This window comes from Mesoplodon mirus (genome assembly GCF_964341445.2).
Source record: "Mesoplodon mirus genome assembly, chromosome: 1".
Classification (NCBI taxonomy): domain Eukaryota; kingdom Metazoa; phylum Chordata; class Mammalia; order Artiodactyla; family Ziphiidae; genus Mesoplodon; species Mesoplodon mirus.
Window position 1 is genome coordinate 225,765,824 of NC_138976.1, and position 26,366 is coordinate 225,792,189.

The 26,366-nt window shown below is 49.9% G+C and overlaps 1 protein-coding gene across 3 annotated transcripts in view; it reads left to right on the plus strand.

Annotated features, from left to right (window-relative positions):
* GATA4 (GATA binding protein 4) overlaps positions 1–26,366 on the plus strand; it is a 79,744-nt gene that overhangs the window by 20,514 nt on the left and 32,864 nt on the right. For 2 of the 3 annotated variants that reach the window (XM_082622603.1, XM_082622605.1), the window contains exons 1-2: positions 5,921–6,003; positions 9,794–10,903. In XM_082622603.1, coding sequence (XP_082478729.1) covers positions 10,288–10,903 — 616 coding nt within the window. In that variant the 5' untranslated portion in view covers positions 5,921–6,003; positions 9,794–10,287. Of the gene's footprint in view, positions 1–5,920; positions 6,004–9,793; positions 10,904–26,366 lie in introns of those variants that run through there. The other variant, XM_082622604.1, reaches the window with a different exon arrangement.

Consider the following 26,366-nt stretch of genomic DNA (forward strand, 5'->3'; position numbering starts at 1 on the left):
GTCCCTGGCACTGAGTAGGTGCTCAGTAAAAATAGGATGAATGACTGGATGAATGAGTTAATTGATGAATGAACAAATCCTGTCCCTCTGGGTTCTCAAGCCAGTCTTTTTTCTGTCCTTTCTGCCTGCCTTCTTCTGTCTCTCCCCCTTTTCTCTGCTTTCTCTTGTTTCTGCCTCTCTCCATCCCTCCCTCACTTTATTTTCTCGGTCCTGCTGTCGGACAGCGTCCCTCCAGCTTTCCAAAAGGTATGGGTTTGGGCCGTCCGCACCGGGAGATGGTACACCTGGCGTCTCTTGTCGGCCTTTGTCCTAGGGAACCAGGCAGCCTCCCTGTCCAATCGTCGCAGCCTAGGCGCCTAACCAGGTCCCTAGCTGAACTCGACCTCCAAAATCCTGACTGTGCGCCTGGAAATCCCTTCTTCCTGCAGACCCCAGAGTCCTGGGACTCCCGGTTTCCTTAGAGGCAGCCTAGATTTGAGCGAGAGATTTGTAGGTGGAGGTGCAGATAAACACTCTGCAGTGACTCAGACTGGGCCTGTCTCTCCGTGTCTGGCCTGGGCCTCAGGGTCCTACTCTGAGAAATGGTGGTGACTCTAAGCACCTACTGTGTGCCAGGGGATGCATTCCCCTTTGAAGGGAGTGTTGTTTCTCCAACTCCCAGCAACCCTGAGAGATGCTATTAGCAACTCCTTTTACAATTGTAATCCTTTAACAAACATTTATTGAGCATCTACTATGTGCCAGCCCTGGCTGCTGCCCTCATAGAGCCTACATTCTGGGGTGTGTGGGGGGAGGAAGGGGTGTGTATAAGCAACCCCAGATAAACGAATTTGTAACTCCGGGGAACAGAAGGCCTAGGAATTAAGCAAAGTCACGTTTTATTTATTCCAAGAACATTTATCATGCTCTTCCTCTGTACTGGGCGCAGCCAGTGCTGCAGCTTCAAAAGCCCCTAACAGGGTAGGAGGGAGGGAGAAGCCACAAGGGAAAGAATGGGGCCCACGTCACCAAGAGAGATCCTGGAGGTGACAGCTTCGGTCCCCAAGAGCAAGGCCCCTCCGGACAGCTCAGAGATTCTGCAGGCCCAGAGCGGTCTCGGTGCAGCCTGGGCAGTGGGTGCCGGAAGCTCCCGCTTGCTGCTGTTCCCCCACCCCCATCCGAAGTCTCCCATTTGGAGGGGGAGAGGGAGCCAGGCTGGGCGAGGGTAGAGGGGCGAACGCTAGGGTGTCAGCCTGGCCGCAGGGCGCCCGGTGCTCGGCGACCTGCTGGCGGCAGAGCCCGGACTTGCGGGCGCCTGGACTGGGTTTCAGTTCTCGCCTCCGCTGCCCCGGAACCTGAGGAATGCCCTCCCCATTCAAAAAGCTTTTGGCATCCTTCCCGAACTTGGTGAAAACGTGGAGACTCCTTTTCTTTCCCTTCCCACAGGCTCTTAGAGTATGAGACACAAACTGTTTTATTTAAACTTGATTTTAATTTTTAAATGCCAGATGTCCCCATTAAATGAAATTTAGAAATATTTGAAAAGCAAAACGAGGGCTTTAAAAAGCGTTTCGTTATAGAAACTCGATAATAAGTAGAATGGGTGAAAGAACTAAGACTCAGACATCTAGATTCGAGACCTATTGCAGGGCGCCCCGGCTTTGCCACCTCCAACAAGTGTCTTAACCTCTCTGGGTCTCCTAGTTCCTGTTTGTATGAGGATGGGGACATCTTCTCTCCCTCCCTCTAGCGCGGCGATGTTGTTGTTTCCTCGAAAAAAAATGGAATTTGAAAGTGTTCTGTAATCTGGAAATACGGTAGGGTGTGCCAGCAACTCTAGTCCTCAGGGCCGGAAGCAGCAGGAAGCGTTTGCGGTCTCCGAGACAGCATGGCTTCGCCTTGCAGCACCGAGTAGCCTTTTCACAAGCAAGACAGAATTAAGCAGCGTGGCTGACTTCTCTCCTCACGTCCACCGGCAGGAGGCTGATGGGCGCTTCCTGGGCGGCAGAGCTCGGTTCCCGGGGCGGGGGTCTCTAACCCCCCTCCCCAAGAATTCCCGCTGCCAAGGCACAGGGGCTCGGGAGGGAAAGAAGGTCTACTAGCCTCGCAGCTTAATTCGTTCTCCATTTTTCCATCCGCGGGCGACGGCCCTGCTCCGCACCCGGATCCTCCGTGCTCCACCCGCGGGGTGGGGTGTGGGGCGACGCTGGGCGCAGTGCGGGCCCCGCGAGTGAGGACCGGTTGTCGCAGAGGGAGAAGGAATCGTGCCGAGGGCGCCAGGCCCGGCGGGGGAATTGGAGGGCCGCGTGGGGACAGGAGCCGGCAAACGTTGAGCGCGGGTCCCTTTGCCTGTCTGTGCCGGAGCCCTTAGGTACAAGCTCGCAGAGACGCGTCTACATGTCGGAGGAATTCGTTACACAGGACGAGGGGTGACTTTTCCAGTGCCCTCCCCGGTCCTGTCTCTCTGCGGGTTTCTTGCTCCCGATTAGAAGACTTTGGGGGGCTGCTGTTTTTTCAGGTGTCGTTGGTTTTCAGGGCTGGCGGCCGCCGAGGCTGATTTCCGCAGGGTGCCCGGCGGCCGTACCAGCCAGAACTGAGACTGTGGCCCCGGAGTTGCGCTCGGCTTAAAGCAAGCCCGCTTGGGTCCCGCCAGGGACTCCGGAGAACCCCACCCGGGGAGACCATCGCTGTTGTCGCTGTGAATCCCATCGTCCACTGTTTATTAACTTTTTTTCAGGGAACTAGAGTTCCGATTCCTCTCTATTCCATGTCCTGCCTACAAATACGTCTCTAAGGTATGGACCGGCTCAAGTCCCAGAGGCCCTAATGGAGCAAAAAACCCTGGCAACTTAGTCTTGTGTCCTGGAGAGATTTTTTATTTTTTTAATCGAATGGCACATCTTAGTAATTCTTATTTGTCTAAATTTCACGACTTGACTCTTCAGTAGACCCAGGCCCTTAGTAAAAAAGAGGCCAAAGACTTTACAGTATTACATTTTCCTTGTAGATTATGGGAAGGAAAAGTGGAATGAGGGCATGAATGGGGTTGGGCCATATCCCAGGCCAGCCCAGAGACATCTCCTTAAAAATAGCCAGGAGTCCGAACCTCAGAGCACACCACATGCACACACACCCCCAACTCCATTCCCAGCGGCCTCTTGAGCGAGGGAGAAGCCTGGGAACTTAGCGGCAGCCGATAAACCTCCTCCAGCCGGCGGGCCAGCGAGGCCTTGAAATGCTCTCCGCTCCTGGCAACGGCGCAGCGGCCGCGGCGGCTCCCGCCTCGCCCAAGGGAGGGAGGGGGTGAGCGAAGGAAGGAGGGAGGGAGCGCAGGAAAACGAAACACCCTAAAAGAGCGGGCCGCTCGCCAGCCACTCTCGGGACCGTCCTTGAGCTGAGCCCTCTGGGGAGAAAGTTGGGGCGCTGGGCCCAAAGGGAGGGGAAAACGCAGAACACAGACACAAAATTCTCGGTTCCAGGCATCTTCCTAGAAGCAAGGAATCTTTGACGGACTCCCAGGCTTCAGCCCACCAGGAGAGCGCGGACGGGGCTGGGGGGCTGGGGTGTGTCGGTGGTAGTGGTAAAGGAGCTCTGTCGCAGGCCTGGCCAGGAGCGCCCCCCTGGTGCATCCGGGGTTCCTTGAAAGGAAGCGCTTAGAAAGAGCAGTCTCTTCCATCAGGGGTCTCACAACAGCCACACAGAGCGGGGCCTGCTCTTGCCCCCACCACTGTACGGGAGGCTGGGGGTGGGGAGTGGGGCGAGGCTGGCCGCTGGTCACCCAGCTACTGCGACCCTCAGCACCCGCGCTCTGGCGCCTTGGCCGACCCGGCACTACGAAGGTAGCAGCCCGCGTGGGAGCGGCCCGCGTCCTTGGCTTTGGGGAGGACGCTCAGATGGCCGCTCCGCCAGATGCTAAGTCGCAAGGCCCAGTCTCCAGGTTCAGCCCCTTTCGCCCTCTGGGGGTCGCGCGCGGGAGGCAGCTCTGAGACATGGGGCATCGCTGGAGCCACAAATTCCCAGGGAGAAGAGAGATGCCGGGGCAGCTTCCTGCTCCTCCGAGCTCAGCCTTGCTCAGAAAGCCCTCGTAGGCCCCTGGCGCAGGCCTTTGGCTTCGTGGCTCTCTCGCTCACCCCAGGGGGAAGGAGGACCCGTTTCAAAAGCACAGGGGTCGCGTGCCTTTCTCGGCTGCATCTGAAAGTGCGCCGGTCGGAGTGTCCCCGCGAAACCGCCTTTACTCATGTCCAGCCTCCGGGAGCCCCAGGACCCCCTCCCTCTTAAGTTCCCAGGCCTGGGATCTGCAGCCCCCAATTCTGCAAGGCGCTGGCGAGGAGCTGGAGGAAGCTGGAGAAGGGACCCCTAGCACGCCACCCTCAGCTTCCCGGGCGCGAAGGGGCCCAGGCGGGCGTCGATGAGTCCAGCGGGCGCTCAGCCCTTCTGCCGCTCTGCCGGGAGCCTCAGTTTTCTCTCTTCGGCCTGAGCCCCTCTGGACCTCCGCACCTTCAGCTCAGGGAAGAGAATTCCCCGCGCAGCCGCGCTCAGTCCTTCCTCCGGGATTTTCCTGAGAATCCCCACGAGTTGGCCACGATCCCTTTGGGGGGTTTCCTTCCAATCAGCCCCGCGTCCTAGCCTCGGCCTCAGCGCCCGGATTGCCCTCGCGCAGGCCGGGAATCCACGACCGATTACAGACTGCGGAAGCGGGTCTCGCCCGTACCCTTACTTCGGAGGCGCACAGGTTTCTTTCAGGGTGGTATCCCGGCCCCCTCCCGACCCCTCCAATCTGGTATGAGAAACCTGCGCAAGGGAGAGAAACGCGACCTTATGGGGGGATGGGGGGGAAGTTTAACCGAAAGCTTGAGAGCCACCGGCCGGCTGTTATCTGGAGCTGAAGGCTGCGGTAATCGATGGGTTATTTTTACGCGGTAATAGGGCCCTGTGATTGCTCTATTAACCTTTAGACCTGTCTGAGGGACTCTCCGGCTCGCAGCCCCGCTGAGCTGGGGCCTCTAGGCACTGACGCCGACTCCAAACTCAGGCCTGCCACCCTCCCCGCCCCCGCTCTAGGGAGGGGGGCTGAGGCCGCTGGAAGAGTCCTCTCGGCCGAGAAACTCCGCTGGACTGCCGAGCTCCCCAAGTCCCTGCTAAATCCCTTGGATTGGAGCTGCGGCGCCGCAGGCAGCAGAGAAAACGCAATGATCTGAAGGGAGGAGGCCGCAGGGGCTGGGAAGCTTCGCCCTGAAAGCGTGCACTTTTATCTGCATGAACATAAAACTGAGCGCAGGAGCCTGGCCGACTCCCCGGGCTACTGCGAAGATGAAAGGGAGGCTTAGGTGTCCGCGCTCTGATTGAGGGGGGCAATCTCAAGTCTGGTGTCTCTTCCTCCTCCCCAGAATCTGGGGCTAGGAGAATCCCACTATCACCCGGAGCCCTGCAACCAGCCGGGCACCCCCGGTGACCCAGGGCCCCACACCCGAGCCGGGGTCGCGCCCATGAGGTCACCTTCCCCGCTATCAGCCCCGCCCCTCGCCCCCCGCGTCCGGGGCCGCGGCTGGAACCGGACCACCAGGAAGCGTGGGGAGGAGGGAGGAGGTGGAAGGCAGGGGAGGAGGTGGGAGAGAGACGAGTCATTAATAAAGCTGACCCGGGGCAAAACCGCAAACCGAATCGACCTCAGGCAGGGCGGTGGGCGAAGCCCGCGCGCCCCGGCGGTCGCACTTTGGCGTCTTCCGAGGAGATCCCTGCGCCTGGACTTTGCCTGCTAGGGGAGTTTTTTGAACAGCCCCGCAGCCAGGCGCCCAGCGGAGGTGCAGCCCGCCGCTGCGCACCCCCGCCCCCTGTCCTTGCACGTGACTCCCGCGGGCCAGTCAGCGCCGGCGAGCGGGAGCGCAGGGACGAGGGGATCCGCGCCGCGAGCTGGGGGACTCCGAGGCGGCCGGCAGGGAGGCTGCGAGAGCTCCGCCACCGCCGAAGCTCCCGCGGCGCCCAGGGGAGCGCGCGCCGGCCTCCAGGAAGCTCGAGCCGCGGCAGGTACGGCTTCTCCCGCGCCTCTCCTTGCTCTTTCCCGTCTCCTCCGCGCTTGTTTTCTTGGGAGTAGAGAGGTAACCAGCGGATGGAAGGGAGACGTTGGTCATCCCCCTCTCCCTAACCTTGCCCAAAGCCGGCTCTACTTTGGCTTAGCAGCTTCTTTAAAGCAGAGTAAGATTTGGGGGGGGGGAAGCGGACAGGGATACTCGAAGTACTTCTGGATTCTTTCTGTGTGAACTTGAACGTATTTAATCCCCACCCCCGCGTGCAGATTTCCCAGCCCTTGCTTGCATCTCGCAGGCCTGGGCCTGGGTGGCGATGGTGGCCGTGAGAAATCCCCCTGACCGACTACCCTGGACAGGCCGCACGGCGGCTCGAACACGGAGGGGGTCAGACGGAGGAGTGTCGCCCGTGGGTGACAGAGAGGCGGTGGGAGGCGGCGCAACTGGGCCTCGGGCCCCGGGGAGGCGCTCCGAAGTCGGGAATGGCTGCTGAGCGCCCGCACTTTTTATGCCTCCCAGTCTTCCTATCTGGGGTCCAGGGGACTAAACCCACACTGCTTCTGGGTGGGATTGGCTGAGGGCGGGAACCCGGCGGAGAGCAGTGATGTCCCTCAGCTGGCCACGGCTAGCTACCCCGGTCCACGAAATTATGTTCTTGGCTTTGGGCTGGGGGCGGGGGTCACCCAGGGGGGAGGAGGATGCCCAGGTGGTAAACTGCCACCAGGTTGAAAGAATGAGGGGCCTTGCGATTGTGGGAACAGGGTGGTGAGGGTCCCAGGGCCGGTGGGAGTCGCAGCCAGCGCTGCCGGGAAGGTTGGGAAAGCGCCTTGGGGAAGGATTTCCTGTGTTTCTCAGAAAAGGAACTGCAGCCAAGAGCAGGTTTCAATCTTTTAGAGAGAGAAAGGTTTTATTGGGGTGACGGGGTGCTACTCCCCCCTCCACTTCTGGATCTCCACGTCCCCCGCAGCGACCAGGTCCGTTATTGCCAGCTCGGCTGTGCGTTCGGGTGTGACAGTTTTCTGCGTAGCAGGCCGAGGGCGAAGGCGCCAGCTGAACCGAAGCAGCAGGAGCGACCTGTAAATGCACGGGAACGTTAGGACGCTCTCGATCCTCTTGGCTCTCAGAAGTAGATGAGAAAAGGGCTCTGAGCTCACTCAGCAAAAGGAAGAAAGCTTTCCTGTCTGGCCTGTGAATTTTGGGTGAACTGGGATGAGTGATGAGCAGGAGAGGGAGAACTGGGGCACAAGCCCGGATCCCCACAGCAAGGCCAGACTTCTTCTGCCATTCTCAGGAGCTCGTTCCGCTCCCTCCCGGGATGGCCTGCGAGGTGGGTCAATTACAGAAACAAGCAAGAGTCTTTTAAAGGGAGTAGTTCATTTCTTGTCTTAACAGAAAGGTATAGAGCCGGTATTTTCTCCCCCTCCTATTGTTAAGTAATCCAACTCTGAGGTAATGTATCAGCCATTTAAAAAGGCAGAGAATGTAATAAAGACAGATGTTAGATTTATGGCATTTTCAGCGTTTCCATTTTAAAGCTTAAGTTAGCATCTGTATGTATATTGGAAGTTGGATTACAAAATTATAAATCTTCCTTTCCTGCAGCTCTCTGAGAAAAGAAACTTATGACATTTGTTTTAGAACTGCAGGAGTATTCCAGAAAATACAATGAAATAGGTCAACTATTTGATTTTAAATGCAAATACTGAATATTTTATTAAGGTAAACCTATGTATTTACTTACTGAAGCCCAGAGATTCCTATAGGTATTAATTTTTTGCCTTCATTTTCAAAGGGGCAAGTTGGTGATCTCAGGTCAAATTTTTTAATATCCATCCTCTAACTAAACTTCTTATTGGAAGGAAATGTTCCCAAAACCAATAACTTACTGTATAGTTTTGAAAGCAAATAATAAACCACTTAGGAGTTAACATATGACTGTATAATACTTGCGCTATAGCATTATTATTATTAGTGATGTTGCGAAAGTGGTTAAAAGCATTATATTGTACGTATTAGACATTCCTTCTCCAGAATTGTTTTACAAGAATGAAGATGACCATTTATTATAGTACATAATACGTCTGAAGCATTTTCTCATGATACATTGTAGTAAAAATAGTAGTCAATTGTATAGAATTTTCTTTGTGCTTGTTATAAAAGTTTTATAAGGCCCTGTTATAAGTGCTTTCCACGTATTAATTTATAATCCTCACAATGACCATACAAGATAGTTACCTTTAATATTTGAATTTTTGCAAATGAGGAAACTGAGACACAGAAAGGTTAAGTAAATGTGTCTACAGTCATTCATTCAGTAAGTGGCAGAGCCTGGATTTAGTACATAGTTCAGTTAATATATCTGTAAGTCTACTACTACAATTAAAAAAAAAATGGTACGGGTAGCTGCCTCTCCTAAGGAGAAAAGTGGGCATGGACTGGACAGCCTTAAACCCCTGGAGTTCTACAGATCCTGTCCCCTACCCCCCTTTAATTGTACTTTGATCTTAAAGGAGTTTCAGAACTTGTCGATGCTTCAGTCCCCTCTTTTGTAAAATGAGGAGAGACACTTTTACTTAGCGGAATTGTGGAGAAAATGACCTGGAACTAAGCAGGTGCTTCGGAACGTGGAGCGCTTCGTTTTATCAGAAAAAATGCCTGGTGAAATCAAAACACAGGATACAAGGATATAATCAAGTCCTACAAATTGTTCTTTCCCCCTGGCAGTCTCATTGGTGTTCTGATTCCATATGTGGGTGGATCACTGATTCCATATCAAAAACCCATTCGATGAATTGGAATGGTTCAGTGAGTACTGTAGTTCTGTAAAGTGACTTTGTACATTCCTCTTACTTTTCTTAATATCCAGTCTGTAAAATCTCCAAAATAAAACTATTTGCGAGAAACGTGTATCTTGTCTGATTTGATGTCCACGTGATAGATATAGCATATGGATAAGAGATTCCACAAACTTTTTCACCGAGATTTAGCAGACGCTGTGCTCACTTATAAATATTTATACTCTGCCTCTAGTTAAAAAAACAAAAAAAAAAGATTGCAAACAAAAATTTCTTAGGCTGCTGGGTTTTATAAAGTTTGTCCTTGTCTTCCATGGGCAATCTAAAGTTCTTTCATGGCCAGGATCAGTTGGGGATGGGTGGGGGGCGGACAGAGGAGATGGGGCGAGATTTCTTAGGTCTAGGTTCTGCGCGGAAACCGGAAACCCTTGGACTTTTAAAATATTGTGACAAGAATATGCTAGAAATAAGGTAAAATTAAAGTCCTTCCTGACAAGCAATAGAAAAAAAAAAATTGAGGGCTTCCCTGGTGGCGCAGTGGTTGAGGGTCCGCCTGCCGATGCAGGGGACACGGGTTCGTGCCCCAGTCCGGGAAGATCCCACATGCCGCGGAGCGGCTAGGCCCGTGAGCCATGGCCGCTGAGCCTGCGCGTCCGGAGCCTGTGCTCCGCAACGGGAGAGGCCACAGCAGTGAGAGGCCCGCGTACCGCAAAAAAAAAAAAAAAAAAAGAAAGAAAGAAAATTGAGCGTGATCATAACCAGTAATTTCATGTCCAATAAGTGGGAAGCCCCAGGTCTCTAAGTCGCTCCTCCCCGAGGCTTCCCTCCGGCAGCCGGTCTGCAGAATAGCTTCCCGCGGAGTCGGGTGGCGTCCGAAGATGGACCCCCGGGAGTGGCGATTTTGTTTGCAGGGCGGGAGAAGCAACCAAGCTTAGGGGAAATGGGCTCTGAAAGCTCTGGATAAACTTATTTCCCTCTTTGTCATTCCCTCTTTAGACGCGGCTGCATCTCGGAGGAAAGGAGCCAGCCCGGCCCTCGGCCTTGGAGCCAGCCTCCCGCACCCTGCTCCGCAGGCCGGGGTGTCCTGAAGACGGCAGTGCCGCGCAGCGACAGGCCAGGCCGCGTGACCCCGGCTGGAGCCCCGTGCCCGCGCCCGGGCGCTACCCCGCGTCTTCGCGACCTCCAGTCCCTTCAGTGGATTCGGCCCCTCCTCCACCACCTCCGGGAACAACCGCAAATTCAGTTTGGGATTTTCCTGAATAAACCAGAGCCTAGAGTCTTTGGCTCAATGCTGGATTTAATACGTATATATTTTTGAAGGATTCGTGTGGGGGTTTTTTTTGTTTTTTTTTTTAAACTTTGATTTTTGATCTTCATTTCTGTGAGCCCCTCACTTGTACATTATTCGTCTTTTTATTTTTGTATTATTATTTTCTCTCCTCGCACTGCTCCTTGTCCTGAGGACTCGGACGCTGCGAGCGCGCGGGGCGATGTACCAGAGCCTGGCCATGGCCGCCAACCACGGTCCCCCTCCGGGGCCCTACGAGGCGGGCGGTCCGGGCGCCTTCATGCACGGCGCAGGCGCCGCGTCCTCGCCGGTCTACGTGCCCACGCCGCGGGTGCCCTCCTCCGTGCTCGGCCTGTCCTACCTCCAGGGCGGAGGCGGGGGCACCGTGTCCGGGGCCGCCTCGGGCGGCAGCTCAGGGGCCGCGCCGTCGGGCGCAGGGCCCGGGACCCAGCAGGGCAGCCCGGGCTGGAGCCAGGCGGGAGCCGAGGGAGCCGCCTACACCCCGCCGCCCGTGTCGCCGCGCTTCTCCTTCCCGGGCACCACCGGGTCCCTGGCCGCTGCCGCCGCCGCCGCTGCGGCCCGGGAAGCCGCGGCCTACAGCAGTGGCGGCGGGGCGGCGGGCGCCGGCCTGGCGGGCCGCGAGCAGTACGGGCGAGCCGGCTTCGCGGGCTCCTACTCCAGCCCCTACCCCGCCTACATGGCCGACGTGGGCGCGTCCTGGGCCGCGGCCGCCGCCGCCTCCGCCGGTCCCTTCGACAGCCCGGTTCTGCACAGCCTGCCCGGCCGGGCCAACCCTGCGGCCCGACACCCCAATCTCGGTGAGTGCTGAGCGCGCGTCCCCGGGCGGTCCGGGGCCGGGACAGAGGTAGTCCTGAGCCTTGTTTGGGACATTTAATTTTTCACAGGTATGCGGGGGCGGGGGCAGGGGATAGAGGGGATGCGTGAGTTTCCAAGGAAAGCAAACTGGGAGACAGAACCTGGCGGCCGGGGCGGGGCGGTAGTGGCGGTGAAGGTCACAGCCCCACGGAACCCAGATTCTGTTTAGTGAAGGCGGGCCTGCCCTCTAGATCCTTTTCAGAAAGGGAGAGACGACTGCAGGGTGGCCCCGGGCGTCGGGTGTGTCTGGGTCTATGTGCGCCCGGGCAGCGCCCGTCTGTAGGTGACTGCGGAGGCCGCCGGGCGACCCGGCTGCACACCGCTGGGAGCAGCGGGTTTCTGCTCCCACCTCCTCCGTTGCTCAGCGTCCTCCGCAGGGAACTGATTACATGGCTTGGGCCCAAGATCTTCTGGGCCATTTGGCGGGCCAGTTGGAGGATCCCTCGGGGTGGCAGGAGATTTTCCTGTCGGGGAGTTCACACCGGGAACAAATGAGGGACCCTAGCAATGGAGATGGGTTAAACTGGGATCAGTGCCAGGTGGGTGCCTCGGGGCCAGAGCGTGTTGTGACCGTGTGCTGGTCGGCGGGGCATAGGTGCCCAGGGCTGCGTTGGAAGCGCACCCCAGGTCGGTGTCCGGGAACGCGGGAAGCCCAGAGGTGCATCTTTATAATGCCCGACTGAAGTGGAGACTTCGCCGCAGGTCCAAGTGTCCAGCCTCGTCCGGTCCCGAGGGCTGGGGTTAGAAATTAACAATCGTAATGGGCACAGTTTTATAGCTTCTTTGAATGTCAGACTTGGGAAGGACGTCAAACGTGTGCCCCTTGCTCCCATTTACAGATGAACAAAATGAAGTCCGAGGAAGGGCTTCGGAGCTTCAGGCTGAGAGAGAAAGGAAGTGGCAACGCTAGTTCAAAATGCAAATGACCTCTGGTCCTGTGGAGTTTCAGGAAGGGACGGGATCCGGCTTGGATGGAGACGACTCTTGTAGGGGAGGGGAAGCCCAGACTTGAGCAACAAAGTTAACATTTATTGACTACCTACTAAGTGCTAAATCCTTTCGCATTTGTTCTCACTTTGAAGAGTAAAGCCTGTTCCTCCCAGGTTTCCAGTCTTGGGCTGGCTCCGAGAAGGGTCCAGGCTTTGAAGAGCTTTTAATTTATCCTCAGACCCTGGGTGGCCTGGGGAAGATCCCCAGGGGTGTCCGCCCAAATACACATCTCAGGTAAACTGATTAACCGTGGATGTGGCGCCGGGGCTAGGAGCTGTGGCTCCCAGTTTCCCCCTCCCCGTCACGGGGGAGCCAGACGGCAACCCCAGAGAGGAGGGCCCGCCCCTCCCCAGGCTCCGGAGACCCCCGGGAGGACCTTGAGAGATAGCTGGGCAGCATCTCCATACAATGGCAGCTCGAGGTGGGCGTGCTGGGCGTGGGCCCCTCTGGCCCCGCGTTCTTAGAACTCTCCAGAGTTCTTTCTAGAGCTCCCTCTAGAACTCCTATTTTAAAATAGGGAGGAATGGTCCACACAGTTTCACTTCTTCGAGCTTGGGGGGTGGTGTGGGGAGGTTGCTTCCTAACTCTTGTGATCCTGGACTGAGAATTTGGTGCTTGGTTAGGGCAAAAAGAGAAGTCTGACATCCAAAGATGGGGGGGGGATTCTTTGTGGTCATGAGAGTTACAGCCACAACAATGTAAAAAAAAAAATACTGTGTGAGGAGTGCGCACAGTGAGTGTTTAGATTCTCAAATGTAACCCATACCAGGCCGGAGGGTGTTTAAGTAATGTTTCCCACACTCCAGTGTCAACAGATGGCAAGCCGACCTTTAAGGGGCCCCCGGGCCCCCCCCCCCTTTTTTTTTTTTTTTTTTTTTTTTTTTTTGCGGTACGCGGGCCTCTCACTGTTGCGGCCTCTCCCGTTGCGGAGCACAGGCTCCGGACGCGCAGGCTCAGCGGCCATGGCTCACGGGCCCAGCTGCTCCGCGGCATGTGGGATCTTCCCGGACCGGGGCACGAACCCGTGTCCCCTGCATCGGCAGGCGGGCTCTCAACCACTGCGCCACCAGGGAAGCCCAAGGAGGGCCCGCCCTCCTTGCTGACAAGTGCGGCCTGTCTTCCGGGTCCGCTGTGCTCTGTCCCACTACTTCAGGAAGTCCCACCTGAAGACAGCCCCGGGGTCTGGCCAAGCAGTTGGATTTTCTCTTCTGTACACAGCCAAGTGTTTTAAGTGGTCAGGTGATGAATGGTTCCAGGTCACCTATGTGAGGGGACTGGAGGCACGTTGAATTTGTTGGCATTCACATCTCCAGCATGTTCTGCAGGTGGCACTTGCATAAAGGCCAGTTAAAAGCAGCGTATGTACATGTGCTTTTTATATGTTCCTCCTATCACATGGACCCTCCTGTTAATGCCTGGTAGCTTTATCGAGGACCATCACTGACATGTTAACTGATGCTGAGTGACCGAAGGATGATGACAAGTGATTACTGAGTCCGTGGTGTTTATTGAGAGCTTGCTGTGTGGAGTTGCCTCCGGGTCCTAAGATGGCAGTACAGGGTGAGGTATGACAGAGGCAAACCTAGATTCCATTTCAGGTGCCCCTGTGATCTCGGGCAAGGTACTTACCTCTCTCCGTCTCCTCTCTTTTCCTGTAAAATGGGATGGTTGTAACTACTTTTAGTGTTGTTTTAAATTAGAAAAATAAGGTAACGTTTGTGAAGTTCTTGCCTTTGGCACATAAATGATGGCTATTTGAGTAAATAGTCACTATCATGCAGAGTGACCAATTTTTCTGATTTTCTCAAGACTGAGGGCTTTTTAGGATTGGGGATTTTTAGTGCTAAACCTAGGAGAGGCCCCCAACAAACGGGGATAATTGGTCACCCTAAACAGACATGAAGGCAGGTGAGTGACCCAGCAGTGGGCTATGGCCATGAGCTGAGAGCAGAGGAGAGAAGACAGAGGTGTACCTCCCTCTGTCTAGGAATCTGGAAGCCTTCACCTCAGTGGTGCCGTCTGCACTTGGTGTTGAAGGGTAAATAGAAGTTTGTCAGGAAAAGTACCCGCAATTTGGTAAGAAAAAAAAAAGGAAGAAAGAAAGACAATGCATGCCCTCATTTACTGTCACACTGGTACCATGAAATAATAGAACCCAGCTTGGCTTTGTTTAAATGACGTATTTATCGCCACAGGTGAAACCACACAGATTAACTCATTCTTCACTCAGAAACTGTTTTTAATTTCAAAGAGGAGAAAGAAGAGACCACCTTCATTTCTCTAGGAAGTATTAAACGTTAGTATTAACAATAGTTCATATCGTGCCAGAGTTCTTTTGTTGGTTATTGGAATAAGGCAAAAAGCAAAGTAATAAAAGCAAACAGGGGCCTCTGTAGAGCTCTGGACTTAGGGTGGAAGGAATGACTCTGCCTTGACTGCCATGTATATAAACTTTAATTCATTCCAAGTTCAGTGGGCCCCGACACAACCATTGAATTCATGAATTAGGCTGCACTGATGGAATGATGTGACCTTACTAAGACCAGGGACAGAGTCTCACTCATGTGTGAGTGCCTGGCACATGCTGGGCACTGAGCACATACTTCAGTGGAGATCCAGGAGGGAGCTGCTGCAGTCCTCTGCCCAGGTCAAACCACACACCACGGCTGCTGAAGAGACCCACCGCAGGGCTCTGGGGAGGAGTGAGCCGGATGGGAGAGGGTCCCTGAAGCCTCGGGAAACCACTGGAGCAGTTTCCGTTGGAGAAGTCCCAGGGTGGGTAAGAGAGGGAGAGAGTGTCTGTGTATAAATATCTAAAAGGCAGAAGTCTATGTCCTTTTAACTCTGTGTTGCTCTAGGCGAGCAGATATTTGAGAACACTTTTGCACACAGGATTGTAGTTGTTGAAATGGAATGTGGGCTGTGGCTTGTCTTATTCATGAACCCCTGGGCACTGAAAGTGCTTAAGGAGACACCGCCTGGCCATCTGCCAGTGAAGCTGTGCTGGGGACTCTTGCATTTCAAGGGCTCGGGTCTGCGTTGGTGTGCCTGTGAGTTAGCTGTGGCGGGATGATATAGCTGTCTCCTTTTAGAGATCTGGGTCACGGTTGTTAACGCAGGCATATCCATTTGTCGGAATTCATGGACGTATACCATTAAAATAGGAGTGTTTTATGGTGTGTACCTTACACCACAATAAAGTTGATTTTTGTACCAATTAATGCTTGTAAATACTTAAGGCTGAAAAGGAAACTGGAAATTATATGAGAATACGCCTTAAAGAAAATAACATTGTGGTACATGTTACTGGAAAAGCTATGAAAATATAGTTTATGATGGAATAACAATTCTTTTGTGTAACAGAAGACCAAGCAGTTATATTTTCAAAGGAGTGCAACAGTTTTGAATCATTTTAAGGGTTGATTAAAAACCAATAACAACACAACGAAATGCATGTATATCACTCAGTGTTAGCCAAATGGTTTCTTTGAAAGCTTTGTCTCATTCATGGTGTTCTAAGAGTTTGTTTATGGTATAGGTTGGTGGAAAACTCTGAAGTGTTTTCTGGATCTTCTGGGGACTGCTTATTAGTTAAGCCACTTGCTTTCAGAGCCAGTGCATTTATGTAAGGAACTTTGTGAGATCAACTCGTCGTAGGTAGCTTGTTTGGCTGGAGAACGATTCGTCAGTCTTTGAGAAACCAAAGTTATTTAACTTTCCGTTACCAACCTGAGCAGGTCAGTCAGAGCTGGGGCTGGTCTGTGGTGTTGCCCTGAGAACCACTTAAATGGGGGAAGGTGTGTGTGTGGCTGGGGAGGGGGGCGTAGCCAGGGATACGTCACTGCTTCTAGTGAGATCTGTCACCTGCCCGGGGTGTCCCATTGAAAGGTCAAGCCACATTTGTTAGGTACTTTCTAAGCGCTCAGGTGAAATGATGCACAGGAGACAGCTTTAGATAACACTTTCTTCAGTATCCCTCCCTATTTTTTTTTTTTTTACTTAAAGGAGCTAAGAAAGCAAACATACTCCGAGGTGTGGGGAAACAGGAACTCTGATACCTGTGGATGGGAGTGTAAATTGGTACAACCTTTATGGAGAGCCCTTTGTGATATCTGACAAATTACAGAGTTGATGCCCTTGACCTAGGAGTTTAACTTCTGGGAACTGAGTCTACAAATATAGAATATATTCTATGGGCACATGTTCATTGCGGCACTGTTGTGTCGTGGGAAGTAATTATTCCAGCCAAAATTGTAAATAATCTATATGCACATTATTAGGGGACTCTTTGTGTTCACATGGTGCATACAAACAATACGGTATCTTGCCAGCATAAAAAATTAGGAAGTTCGTTATGTAATGGTGTGGTATCCTTTTCAAGACATTTATAAGTGTGGGATGTGTGTGTAGCACTGTATTTGTGCAAAAAAAAGAGAAGAAAAGAGTATATGCATTTGGAAATATTTAATTTCTCTCTGGAAATACTCACAAGGAATCTGTAGCATTGATTGCCCGTCGGGAATAACTGGAGAGGTGAGGGGAAAGGGTGAGAAGAGGACTTTCACCACCTGTGCCTTGGAACTTTTCGAATTTTTAACCACCTTAGCCAGTTTTCATTGTCCTTTCTGTGCTTCTTTATTAATCCATTAAATAACAAGAAAATACATTTAAAATACAGGGAGGCTAAAGTTAAGATTTACTTTGTTTTGTTTTTACTGGCTTAACAATTTTTAAGTGTACAGTTCAGTAGTTTTAAGTTGTTGTTTACATTCTTGTGAAACAGATTTTCAGAATTTTTTTGTCTTGCAAAACTGAAAGTCTATACCCATTAAACAACACTCCGAACTTCACCCTCCCCCAGCCCTTGGTAACCGCCGTTCTGTCTCTATGAATCTGACTACTTTATTATTATTTTTTTAATTTATTTATTCATTTATTTTTGGCTGCGTTGGGTCTTCGTTGCTGCACGCGGGCTTTTCTCTAGCTGTGGCGAGCGGGGGCTGCTCTTCGTTGCGGTGCGCAGGCTTCTCATTGCGGTGGCTTCTCTTGTTGTGGAGCACGGGCTCTAGGCATGTGAGCTTCAGTAGTTGTGGTGCGTGAACTCAGTAGTTGTGGTTCGCGGGCTCTAGAGCGCAGGCTCAGTAGTTGTGGCGCACGGGTTTCATTGCTTCGCGGCATGTGGGATCTTCCCAGACCAGGGCTCGAACCCATGTCCCCTGCACTGGCAGGTGGATTCTTAACCACTGCACTACCAGGGAAGCCCAATCTGGCTACTTCAGATCTGTCTCTATGAATGTGACTACTTTAGATCCCTCATGTAAGTGGAAATCATACCGTGACTGCCTAATTTCACTCAGCATAATGTCCTCCAGGTTCATCCATGTTGTAGCCTGTGATATGACTTCTTCCTTTTTAATGCTGAATAGTGTTCCATTGTATGTGTGTACTACATTTTGTTTATTCATCCGTCATGGACACTTGAGTTGTTTCCTCCTCTTGACTTGTGAATAGTGCTGCTGTGGACATGGGTGTACAAATGGAACCTTTTTAATTTTGAGCCATGTGACTATATTACCAATTAAAAAAACATTAAACCAATTAAATTTTTTAAAAGACATAGTATTCATGAATTAACTTCCTGAAAGTCTCCTGCCTTTAAAAAAAATAGAGTTCTATATTTAGAGTTTATGGATGTACAGGAAAAGTACTTTAAAACATAAATTGTCATTTACTGAATTCGGCTTTTGATTTTTGCTTATCCAACAGGAGATTCCTTTACTGAGGGGTCAAAAAACCCTTATCCTACTCTCAGTAATGCCTTCTGGGAGCAGATCTCCATCCGCAGTTATCAGATGTCCTCCCCCTCCCCGAACCCAACACCACTGACATGACTTCCTAAGATCCCCTCGTGGGCACATACACTGGTGACTTTTCCTGGTGTGGGCACTTCTCCCTCAGGTTATACTGGGGCCAGAATGGAAAACCACTAACCTAGGACAGTGATGGGATTCTGTTAGAAAACCAAATTACCTTCTCCCGAGGTAAGGTAAGTCTTTTAGCCAATTCTTTTCAACCTGTCTTTTTAAGACCTTTGAGTTGTACTGAATTTAGAGCTGAAGCAGGTTGCAAACGTTGCTGCTTCTGTTTGCATAAGAAAGAGGAAGGACCACTGGTTTTTCCATTGCCTTGCTCGAGAAGTGGGCAATTCTTGCAGGTCCAGGGATGCTGCTGTTTTAAGATCTTGAAGGGGCCTTTTTGACATCTGAAAGTATTTGTCTGCTGGTGACTTCTTTGACCTACAGTCCTGCATAAGGTGCAGTTGATAAGGCTCTCTCATGGCTTGGGAATGAGTATCACTCTGTTATATTGACCTTCTATGGCCCATGACATGATCTCATGTAACACACTCCAGGGAGGACTATTTAAACGTTTTATTGGCTACTATAGAGCTACTCTTTGGTCTCCTTCTAAAGAAGGTAAGGGGAGATAATATGAGTGGGGTTATACTAGGAATAACCTCTGACCTGTTTTAATTTATACAAAATAAGTTTACAAGTTTGGGTACATTCATATTTGGAAACCAGCTAACAACTTTCAACTTTTTAGGAATAAGAACCTATATCCTGTACCATATATGCATATGTATATATACATATATATATATATACACACACACACACACATATATACATATATCTATGTATATATATATATGTATTGTGTACTGTGCATATATGCAAGTAAGTTGGATCCTTTCTCAAGGGTCAGTGAGGAAGTTGTCAGGTAACAGGAACTTTTAAGTCCTTCTTGAGAATTAGATATTGTGATCTCCATTTTGCAGAAGGGGAAACTGATGCTCAGAATGATTAATCTGCCCCAATTCCTGCTGGTAGTAAACAACAGCTCTGGCTTAGAACCCAGGTAAGTCCCACTTCTAGGACCATGCTTTTTCCCTGTTTGCTGCACTTTGCATTTGCCAAGCTTAAGGGCCCTCCACTCTTCAGATCCAGAAGGTACGTGGTGTTTGAAGGACTCAAGTAAACTTCAGGAGTTTCTGTTACTTTGCTCACTACCTGCTCCCTCTCCCCAGTGTGGTTTCTCCTCTGTGTTTTCCTGTTTCCCACCAATGTCTCTCCATCTCATTCTGATACTGCAGAATTTGCAATGCCAGGAATCCCTGCCTCACACAAGCTTCCTTTCTGCATCCTGATTTGGGTGTGCAGAGAATTAAAGAGAGATTGCCCAGAATTCAGACCCTGCAAAGTAGAAGATTCTTCTTACTCTGGGGGGACTGTTGGCTGCATAAGAAGAGCAAAGCCGTCTGGCTCTCTCAAAAGTCCCTTTTCTTAAGGAAACTAGAACCATCTTCTCCATATTCCCTTTTCTCCGAAGGTCGGAGCTGAGAAAGGACGAGAGGAATCACAGTGATTATATTTTTTTAATGAAGATGAGAATAGGGGCATGGATCAAGACAGTGGATAAAACCCCAGGCTGGAAGAGCCCATGGAGTTGGTCTGAGCTGATCACAGAAGCCATGAGTGGAAGCTTTCTCGTTTCTGGCAGGGGCCTAGGGTTTTATCTATTGCTACTCTGTAATCAGAACTGAGCCAGGATATTTAAGCCTCTTATCTGAATGAAGGGAATTTGGTTTTCTGGCCTTCAGTACTTTGCAGGAGCCCCCAAATTGCCTTCATGTCTTTAAATATCTTTTTTTTTTTTTTTTTTTTTTTTTTGCCAAAGGAGGAATATAATCCAGACAGGTAAGCCATGCCATGTGGTTCACCCTCTGCAAATGGAATGAACGTGAGGATGTCTTTCACTCTGTGTGGAATCATCATAGATGAACTTTATTTTGGAGGATGAGAAATCAAGGAGTTACCACCAGAATATGGTGGGAAGTTTTTTGAGGATTATTAAGCCACAGGCTTTGGGATTCATCAGTCACAGATCCAGTTTTGCTTCTTAAAATTGAATTAAATCCTTAAAGTATTTTTTTAATCTTCCTTTTTTTCTTCCTAGTTTAAATCTCCATTTCTACTTCTAGAAATCCAGTCAAACTTTATCAGCTCCATTCAGTATTGATCGATAGCAACTGGTGAGCAGGTTAATTATAATCGCAGAATAAACGCTGAAGTCTCAAAGTTCACCACTTTTGCAATGTTTCCAAACCCCTCCGGGACCATGCCAAGAGACTCTCATTGACACATTCAGAGCAGGTGTGGGAGTTTGAACCCAGGCAGACAATCGGATCTGATTCAAGACAACTCAATTTGGCTTCTTATCTGCAGCTTTTCCTATCTTATGATGTCTGTCATTTCAGATAAAAAAAAGTTCAGTCAACTGAGCTGGGAAATGGCAAGTTACATTTTCTTCTGATAAAAGTTTTCTAGTTGCTGTTTTATCAGATTGGGTTGAAATTGTATGTGTTTCTGTCAAGGTCTGCAATGACCTTTTCAGATATTTTATCAGGTATTAGGTGGGGAAGCCTTTTTTTTTTCTTTCTTTCTTCCACCTAGCAGAGAATGACCTGACTTCCAAGATCATAAATCAAACCAGGCAAAGAGAGGCAATAATACAGGTTACCCATCAAAATTGAGTAGGCGGGGGAAAACAAACAACAAATAAAACCTTTCGCTAGCATATAGAGAGAACTTAACTTGACCCGAAATAAAGAATGTGGCTCTCACAGTGTACACTTAATAGGAAAATACTGCTTATTTGAAAAAAGAGAATGTTTTCCAGGTCAAAGATGGCTTCAGAAAAACAAACAGTTTTTTTTTTTCAAATAGTATCAGTAAAACTTAATTATTTTTTCTTTTATTAAACTCGGTGTATATTTACTATGGAGAAATGAAAAACTCATATAAACCAAGGCACAGAATTTGTAATCTTACCATCCGAAGATAACCACTGTTAGGCATTAATCCTTGGCTTCTTAGTTACCATACATATACAGGCATGTGTATATCTATATATTTAAGCAGTCATAAAAGTTACTGTTTAGTTATTTCAGCACTGAAGCAAGTTTTTATAAGATTGGTGACCCAGACTGGCTCAAAGACTGGCCTCTGAAATAGAGCAAAACTGGGAAATGGACCGAAAGAACTGCCAATAATAAATAGCCAATCACATGGGAGTGTTGTGTGTAAAAGCATAGTTTTTCAATCTTATAGTATGTTATGTTTAGCCATTTTAAGGCTAGAGCATATTTATAAGTTTTAAGTGGTTGCCCCCTTGAAGTGAGGTGACCAGCTGCAGGATGTGTTGATTTGTGAGGCTCTGATTTGTTGAGAAATGTGAGCAAGTAGCTTTCAACCCACTTTTTAGAAGGGGAGGTCAGTGAGGTGAAAGCGTATCAGTCCAGCACCGAGATCCTGTCCCCTGCTCTAATCTTCCTGCTGTGTGACTTTGGACAACTTATGAAGCCCCTCTGAGCTTGAGTATCTGCACTGGTAAGGTTAAGAAATCAGGCCAGGCACAGAAATAGTGAGAAAGGGGTATTTAAAATCCAGGGTCTGGGAATTCCCTGTTGGTCCAGTGTTTAGGACTCCACGCTTTCACTGCCGTGGGCCCAGGTTCAATCCCTGGTCGGGGAACTAAGATTCCTCAAGGCCCACAGTGGAAATAAATGAATGAATGAATGAATGAAATCAATCCAGGGTCTGATGGCAGTGCCCATGACAATAGTTCATGCTGGCTGTTACAGCAAAGCTACCATAGTAACATGTCACCTTCCTGAGCTTGCCTGGTATCCACTTGACTTCATGCAGTCTGTGTAGAGCAGGTTTCCATGGCTACCTGCCTCATTTTAAGCAATAGTATCTGTGAAATTTCAAGTTTGATGGGCTAATTTTATTTTTTCTTATAAAATACTTAACTACTAAAATGTAAAAACAATGGTGGGAAACCATGGGTTAAGTGACCTCGGAGTTGGTCTCAGTTTGTGGTTCCTTTGGTTTTGTTTTTCTGTTATTAACTAAACCCATTCAGTGTCTAAGGTCCCCGCAGGCCGTGGAGATCCACAGAGGGTAGAGCTCCGTTACAAACACCAGTACCAGACACATCATTTGCCTCATCAGGCAACCAGCCAACAAATATTTTTTTCCTGCTTCCTGTGAGCTGAACACTCGTTAGGCTTTGGAGATCGAAAACGAACAAGGTGGTCTCTGCATCCCAGGAGCTTACAGTCTGGCAGGGGAGGTAAAAAAAAGTGAGAGTCTGAGTGCATGGAGGGCTATCGCGGGGTGAATCTGGGTTCCACGCGAGTCTAGGATGCCACACCGACAGAGACTAGGCTTCCTGGAGGAGTGGACTCCTATAGCGAGTCTGAAACGATGAGTAGGAGTTTGCTGCATGGGAGGAAGGACATGGTAAGCTGAGGACACCTCTTGAGTTGTTGGCTCTTCTGCAGTGTCAGGGGCTGGGGTGAGGGGGCCATGCAGCAGGCAGAGGCATCTGGAGAGTTCGGACTTGGCCTCGGGAGGAGGAGACTTAGACAGTGGAGGGGCAGGATTCAAGGAGCATTTTGGGTATATCATTTTGGTTATAGTGTAGAAAGGCTACAAATAGTGGCTCTTGTTCATTTCGCTTTTGCCTCGCCCTTGCAAGGTGATGACCGCCTTCCCTCTGCATTTCTGCACCCGTTCCCACTTAGAGAAAGATGCCTGATGGAAAGGAAGAGACACGCTGTGAAGATGCTGTGGAGGAGCTGTGTGTCTGTGCGTGCTTTAGCAGTAGGGCTCAGTGAGGCTGGGCAGCTTGTGTCCAGGCTGAGGTAGAAGAAGCAGCAGAAATCCAGGCTGATTCTAGTTCCCAAACCAGATCCCTGCCCTGGGAAGTGGCTGATCTGACCTCAGAGGTGGGGTCCCACCCTCTTCTTCTCAGTGATTCTGCCCGTAAAGGTGAGGTGTAAAGGGCCAGGAGTGGCCTGAATAGGAATACAGATAATTACAGGGGAAAATACTGTTTATGCAGGTGTGCAAAGCCAGATGCCACAGCACCTGCCTCCCAGGAGGGTTAGAGGTGAAGATGAAGACTTTAAGTTCAATTCCTGCCTTTTAAACAAGTTTTTAAGAATATGTTCAATTTCAAACATATGCAAAAGTAGAGAGTGTCTACTCATCCCCCAGCTTCAACAAATGTCAACTCTCGGCCAGCTGTATTTCATCTGTATCCCCCCCACCCCCCCCCCGCATTCCCCTACACTAGGTTATTTTGAAGGAAGTTCCAGACAACTTATCATTTTATCTCTAAATACTTCTGTCTGTATCTCTAAAAGATATAAGGACACTTAAAAAAAAATACAGCCCCAGGACCAGTATCACTCTGATACAGCTAACCACCACTCCTTAATCATTAAATATTCAGTCGGTGTTCATATTTCCCATTTGTCTAATTTTCTTTAACAATTTGTTCAAATTGGGATCTAAATAAGGTCCATACGTTGCCTCTGTTGATGTCTCTTAAGTTTCTTTTAACCTATAGTTCCCCTTTTACTCTCTCTTCTTTTTCCTGGAATATGTTTGCTAAAGAAACTAGGCTTTTCCTGTAGGTTTCCCACAGCCTGGATTTTGTTGATTGCATTCCCCTCATTTAACATGTTCCTCTCTCCCCTGTTTTTCGTGTAAATCTGTGATTGGAAAAATAGGCTAGGTAATGCTCAGCAGCCACTGACGGTCATTACCAAGATCTGTTATTTCATCAGGGGTTGCAAACGGTCGCATTCTAATGCTCTCATTCCTTCTTCTTTTATTAGCTGATACACGTCTATAACAGTTAAACATATTTTTTTTTAGTTTATCAAATATTTGGTTACCCTGAGATACAGTTTGTATTGGAAAGGCAGGATAAATGCTTGCTTCTTTCATTTTACTTTTCAGTGTTCAAAATAATGAATTAGTTCCCTAGCATCCTTCCAAGATTACCAGTGAAATAAAAACTTTTTAGATCATTAAGAACTCATGGATTTAAACAGACATGATGTATGTTACTCCATGTCCTTATTATCCTGATTGATGTTCACAGGTGTCCCATCTTTTGCCAGTGGAAACTTGTCCAAATTGGCTCCTGAGTTCTTTTGACAAAATCTTGGTTTGATCCTTTCCTGCTTTCCATACTACAACATGTTCCGAGCTCTTATGCGTTTTCTCCTCCCAGACCTGGGTTTGGCTATCTCTCCGAGAAACCCTGACTCCTTTTAGTGAGAAATGGTATTTGGACGCCACTCTTAGAGTTGGCTCTGCTAGGTGTACTTTTTGCTGTGGGGTTAGTCATTCAGTATGGGGAGCGAGGAAATAGTTCCCCCGTCCACCCGAAGATAAGATAAAATACATCATGTGTGGATGCCAATACTTCCAATTCAAATTTAGGACTGAAAGGCTTTCACTTCCCTTTATGCATCCTTATTTTTTTTAGCTGTCGTAAAATATACACAACAGAAAATTGACCATTTTAACAATTTTTCAGTATCATTTCAGTTGGCATTAAGTGCGTGTACATTTTTGTGCATCCATCACCACCATCTGTCTCCAGAACTTTTTCATCTCCCCCGCAGTGAAACTCTGTATCCATGTCCTCCTCTCAGCCTCTGGCAGCCACCATTCTCTTTTCTGTCTCTAGGAATTTGACTATTCTAGTTACCTCATGTAAGTGGAATCATACAGTGTTTGTCCTTTTGTGTCTGGATTATTTCACTTAGCATCTGTCCGCAGGGTTCATCCATGTTGTGGCCTGTGTCAGAATTTCCTTCCTTTTAAAGACTGAATACTATTCCATTGTACGGATAGAACACATTTTGTTTATCCAGTCATCTGTTCACGGACACTTGGGTGGCTTCTGCCTTTTGGCTATTGTGAATCATGCTGTTTGTACACCTGTGTACCAGTATCTATTCGAGTCCCTGCTTTCATTTCTTTTGGGAATATACCCAGAAGTGGAGTTGCTGGATCATGTGGTAATTGGGTGTGGTTTTGAGGTACCACCATGCCGTTTTCCATGGCAACTGCACCATTTTACATCTTTCCATCTTTAAATCTTTTCGTCCACACCAAGAATCTCATCCTCAAAAACCCCAAAATAATTCCTCGTTTGCTTTATGCCATAACATCCGTACAGCCTGAGGAAACCAGTACCAGTGCTAACCTTGACACTCGGTTACTGAAACCTGTTCTGTCTGTTTTGGTCATTCCTTGCCTTTTGGCTTCGGATTTACCTCCAGTGTTTCCAGCTCTTGGCTTTGGGCTCCTCTGCAAGTACACGAGCTGGTTGCTTACGGCAACTCGCCCTACCTCCTGCTCCTTGATGCTGTGCTCCACCCCAGGGGACCACCTTGGGCATCTTGAACATCATCCGCCACATCTTAGACCTTTTCCCAGTGCTCCAGTGGCCTGGTTGTCCTTTAGGGACCGGCAGGGTTGACACAGTGGGGCCAGTTGTGGAGGACCTTGAAAGTCGGGTAGAGAAGTTTAGGACTTTATGAATAGGGGCAAACATAATTGAAGCAGTAAATTGGGAATACATACACACAGAGGTGTGTGTGTGTGTGTGAGAGAGAGAGAGAGAGAGAGAGGGAGGGAGGCTGGCATGGAGACAGAAGGCCTCTGGTTCAGTTAGAGGCTGTCGGAGGCTTTCTCTAGCCTGGGTAATGAGTGAGTGGTGGCAGAGGACGTGGAAGGAAAGGGCTGCGACGTCACCAGGCCAGACTGTTCCAGGAAAGGCATGGGTGAAGACAGTGGTGTGTGTCAGCTTCCATGCGCCCCTCGTTCCCCAGTTTACATGGGCTGGGGGTGGTCATCCCCCAGTCGCTGGCCCAGAGGTGGCATCTGAGTTTGCTTCCCTCCTCTGGGAATCTGAGCCATTCTTCCACCATGCCGCCCTTCCACTTAGCTGATGATCTCCTGGTGGGAGTGGGGGTGAGAAAGAGGGGATACACGGTAGCAAAGGGGACACTGGATCGAGGTAGGAATCCTGGATTTGAGGCCTCACATCCCTGACCTGTCGTGTGGACCAGGCCAATGTCACTTCTTCCCTTGTCTGGGATTCCACTTCCCCATCAGGAACACACACCCCTTACCCCCAGTACCTTGATTGGCTGCATTGAAAAAGTCTGGAGGAACCTGTGAATAGGCAGTTGAGTAAACTGTTAAGTAGAATTTCTCACCCGCACCTTCCCATTTAAGGCCTGGGGAATCAGAGGCATCACTTCCCCCTTTGCCTGGTAGCCTCCGACGGCTGGGACCGCCCGGGAAATACGTGGCCCTTCTAAGAGGGCACCAGGGAGAGCTGGGAGGCTCTTATTTGACTGCTTTCCTGTGGAGAGCAGGGCATATTCTACTGTATTCCAGAGAATCCCAGGGTTTTACTGCTCAGGCTTGGAGAGTCTTGGCCTTTGATGGCAAGGCCAAGATGGCGGGAGAG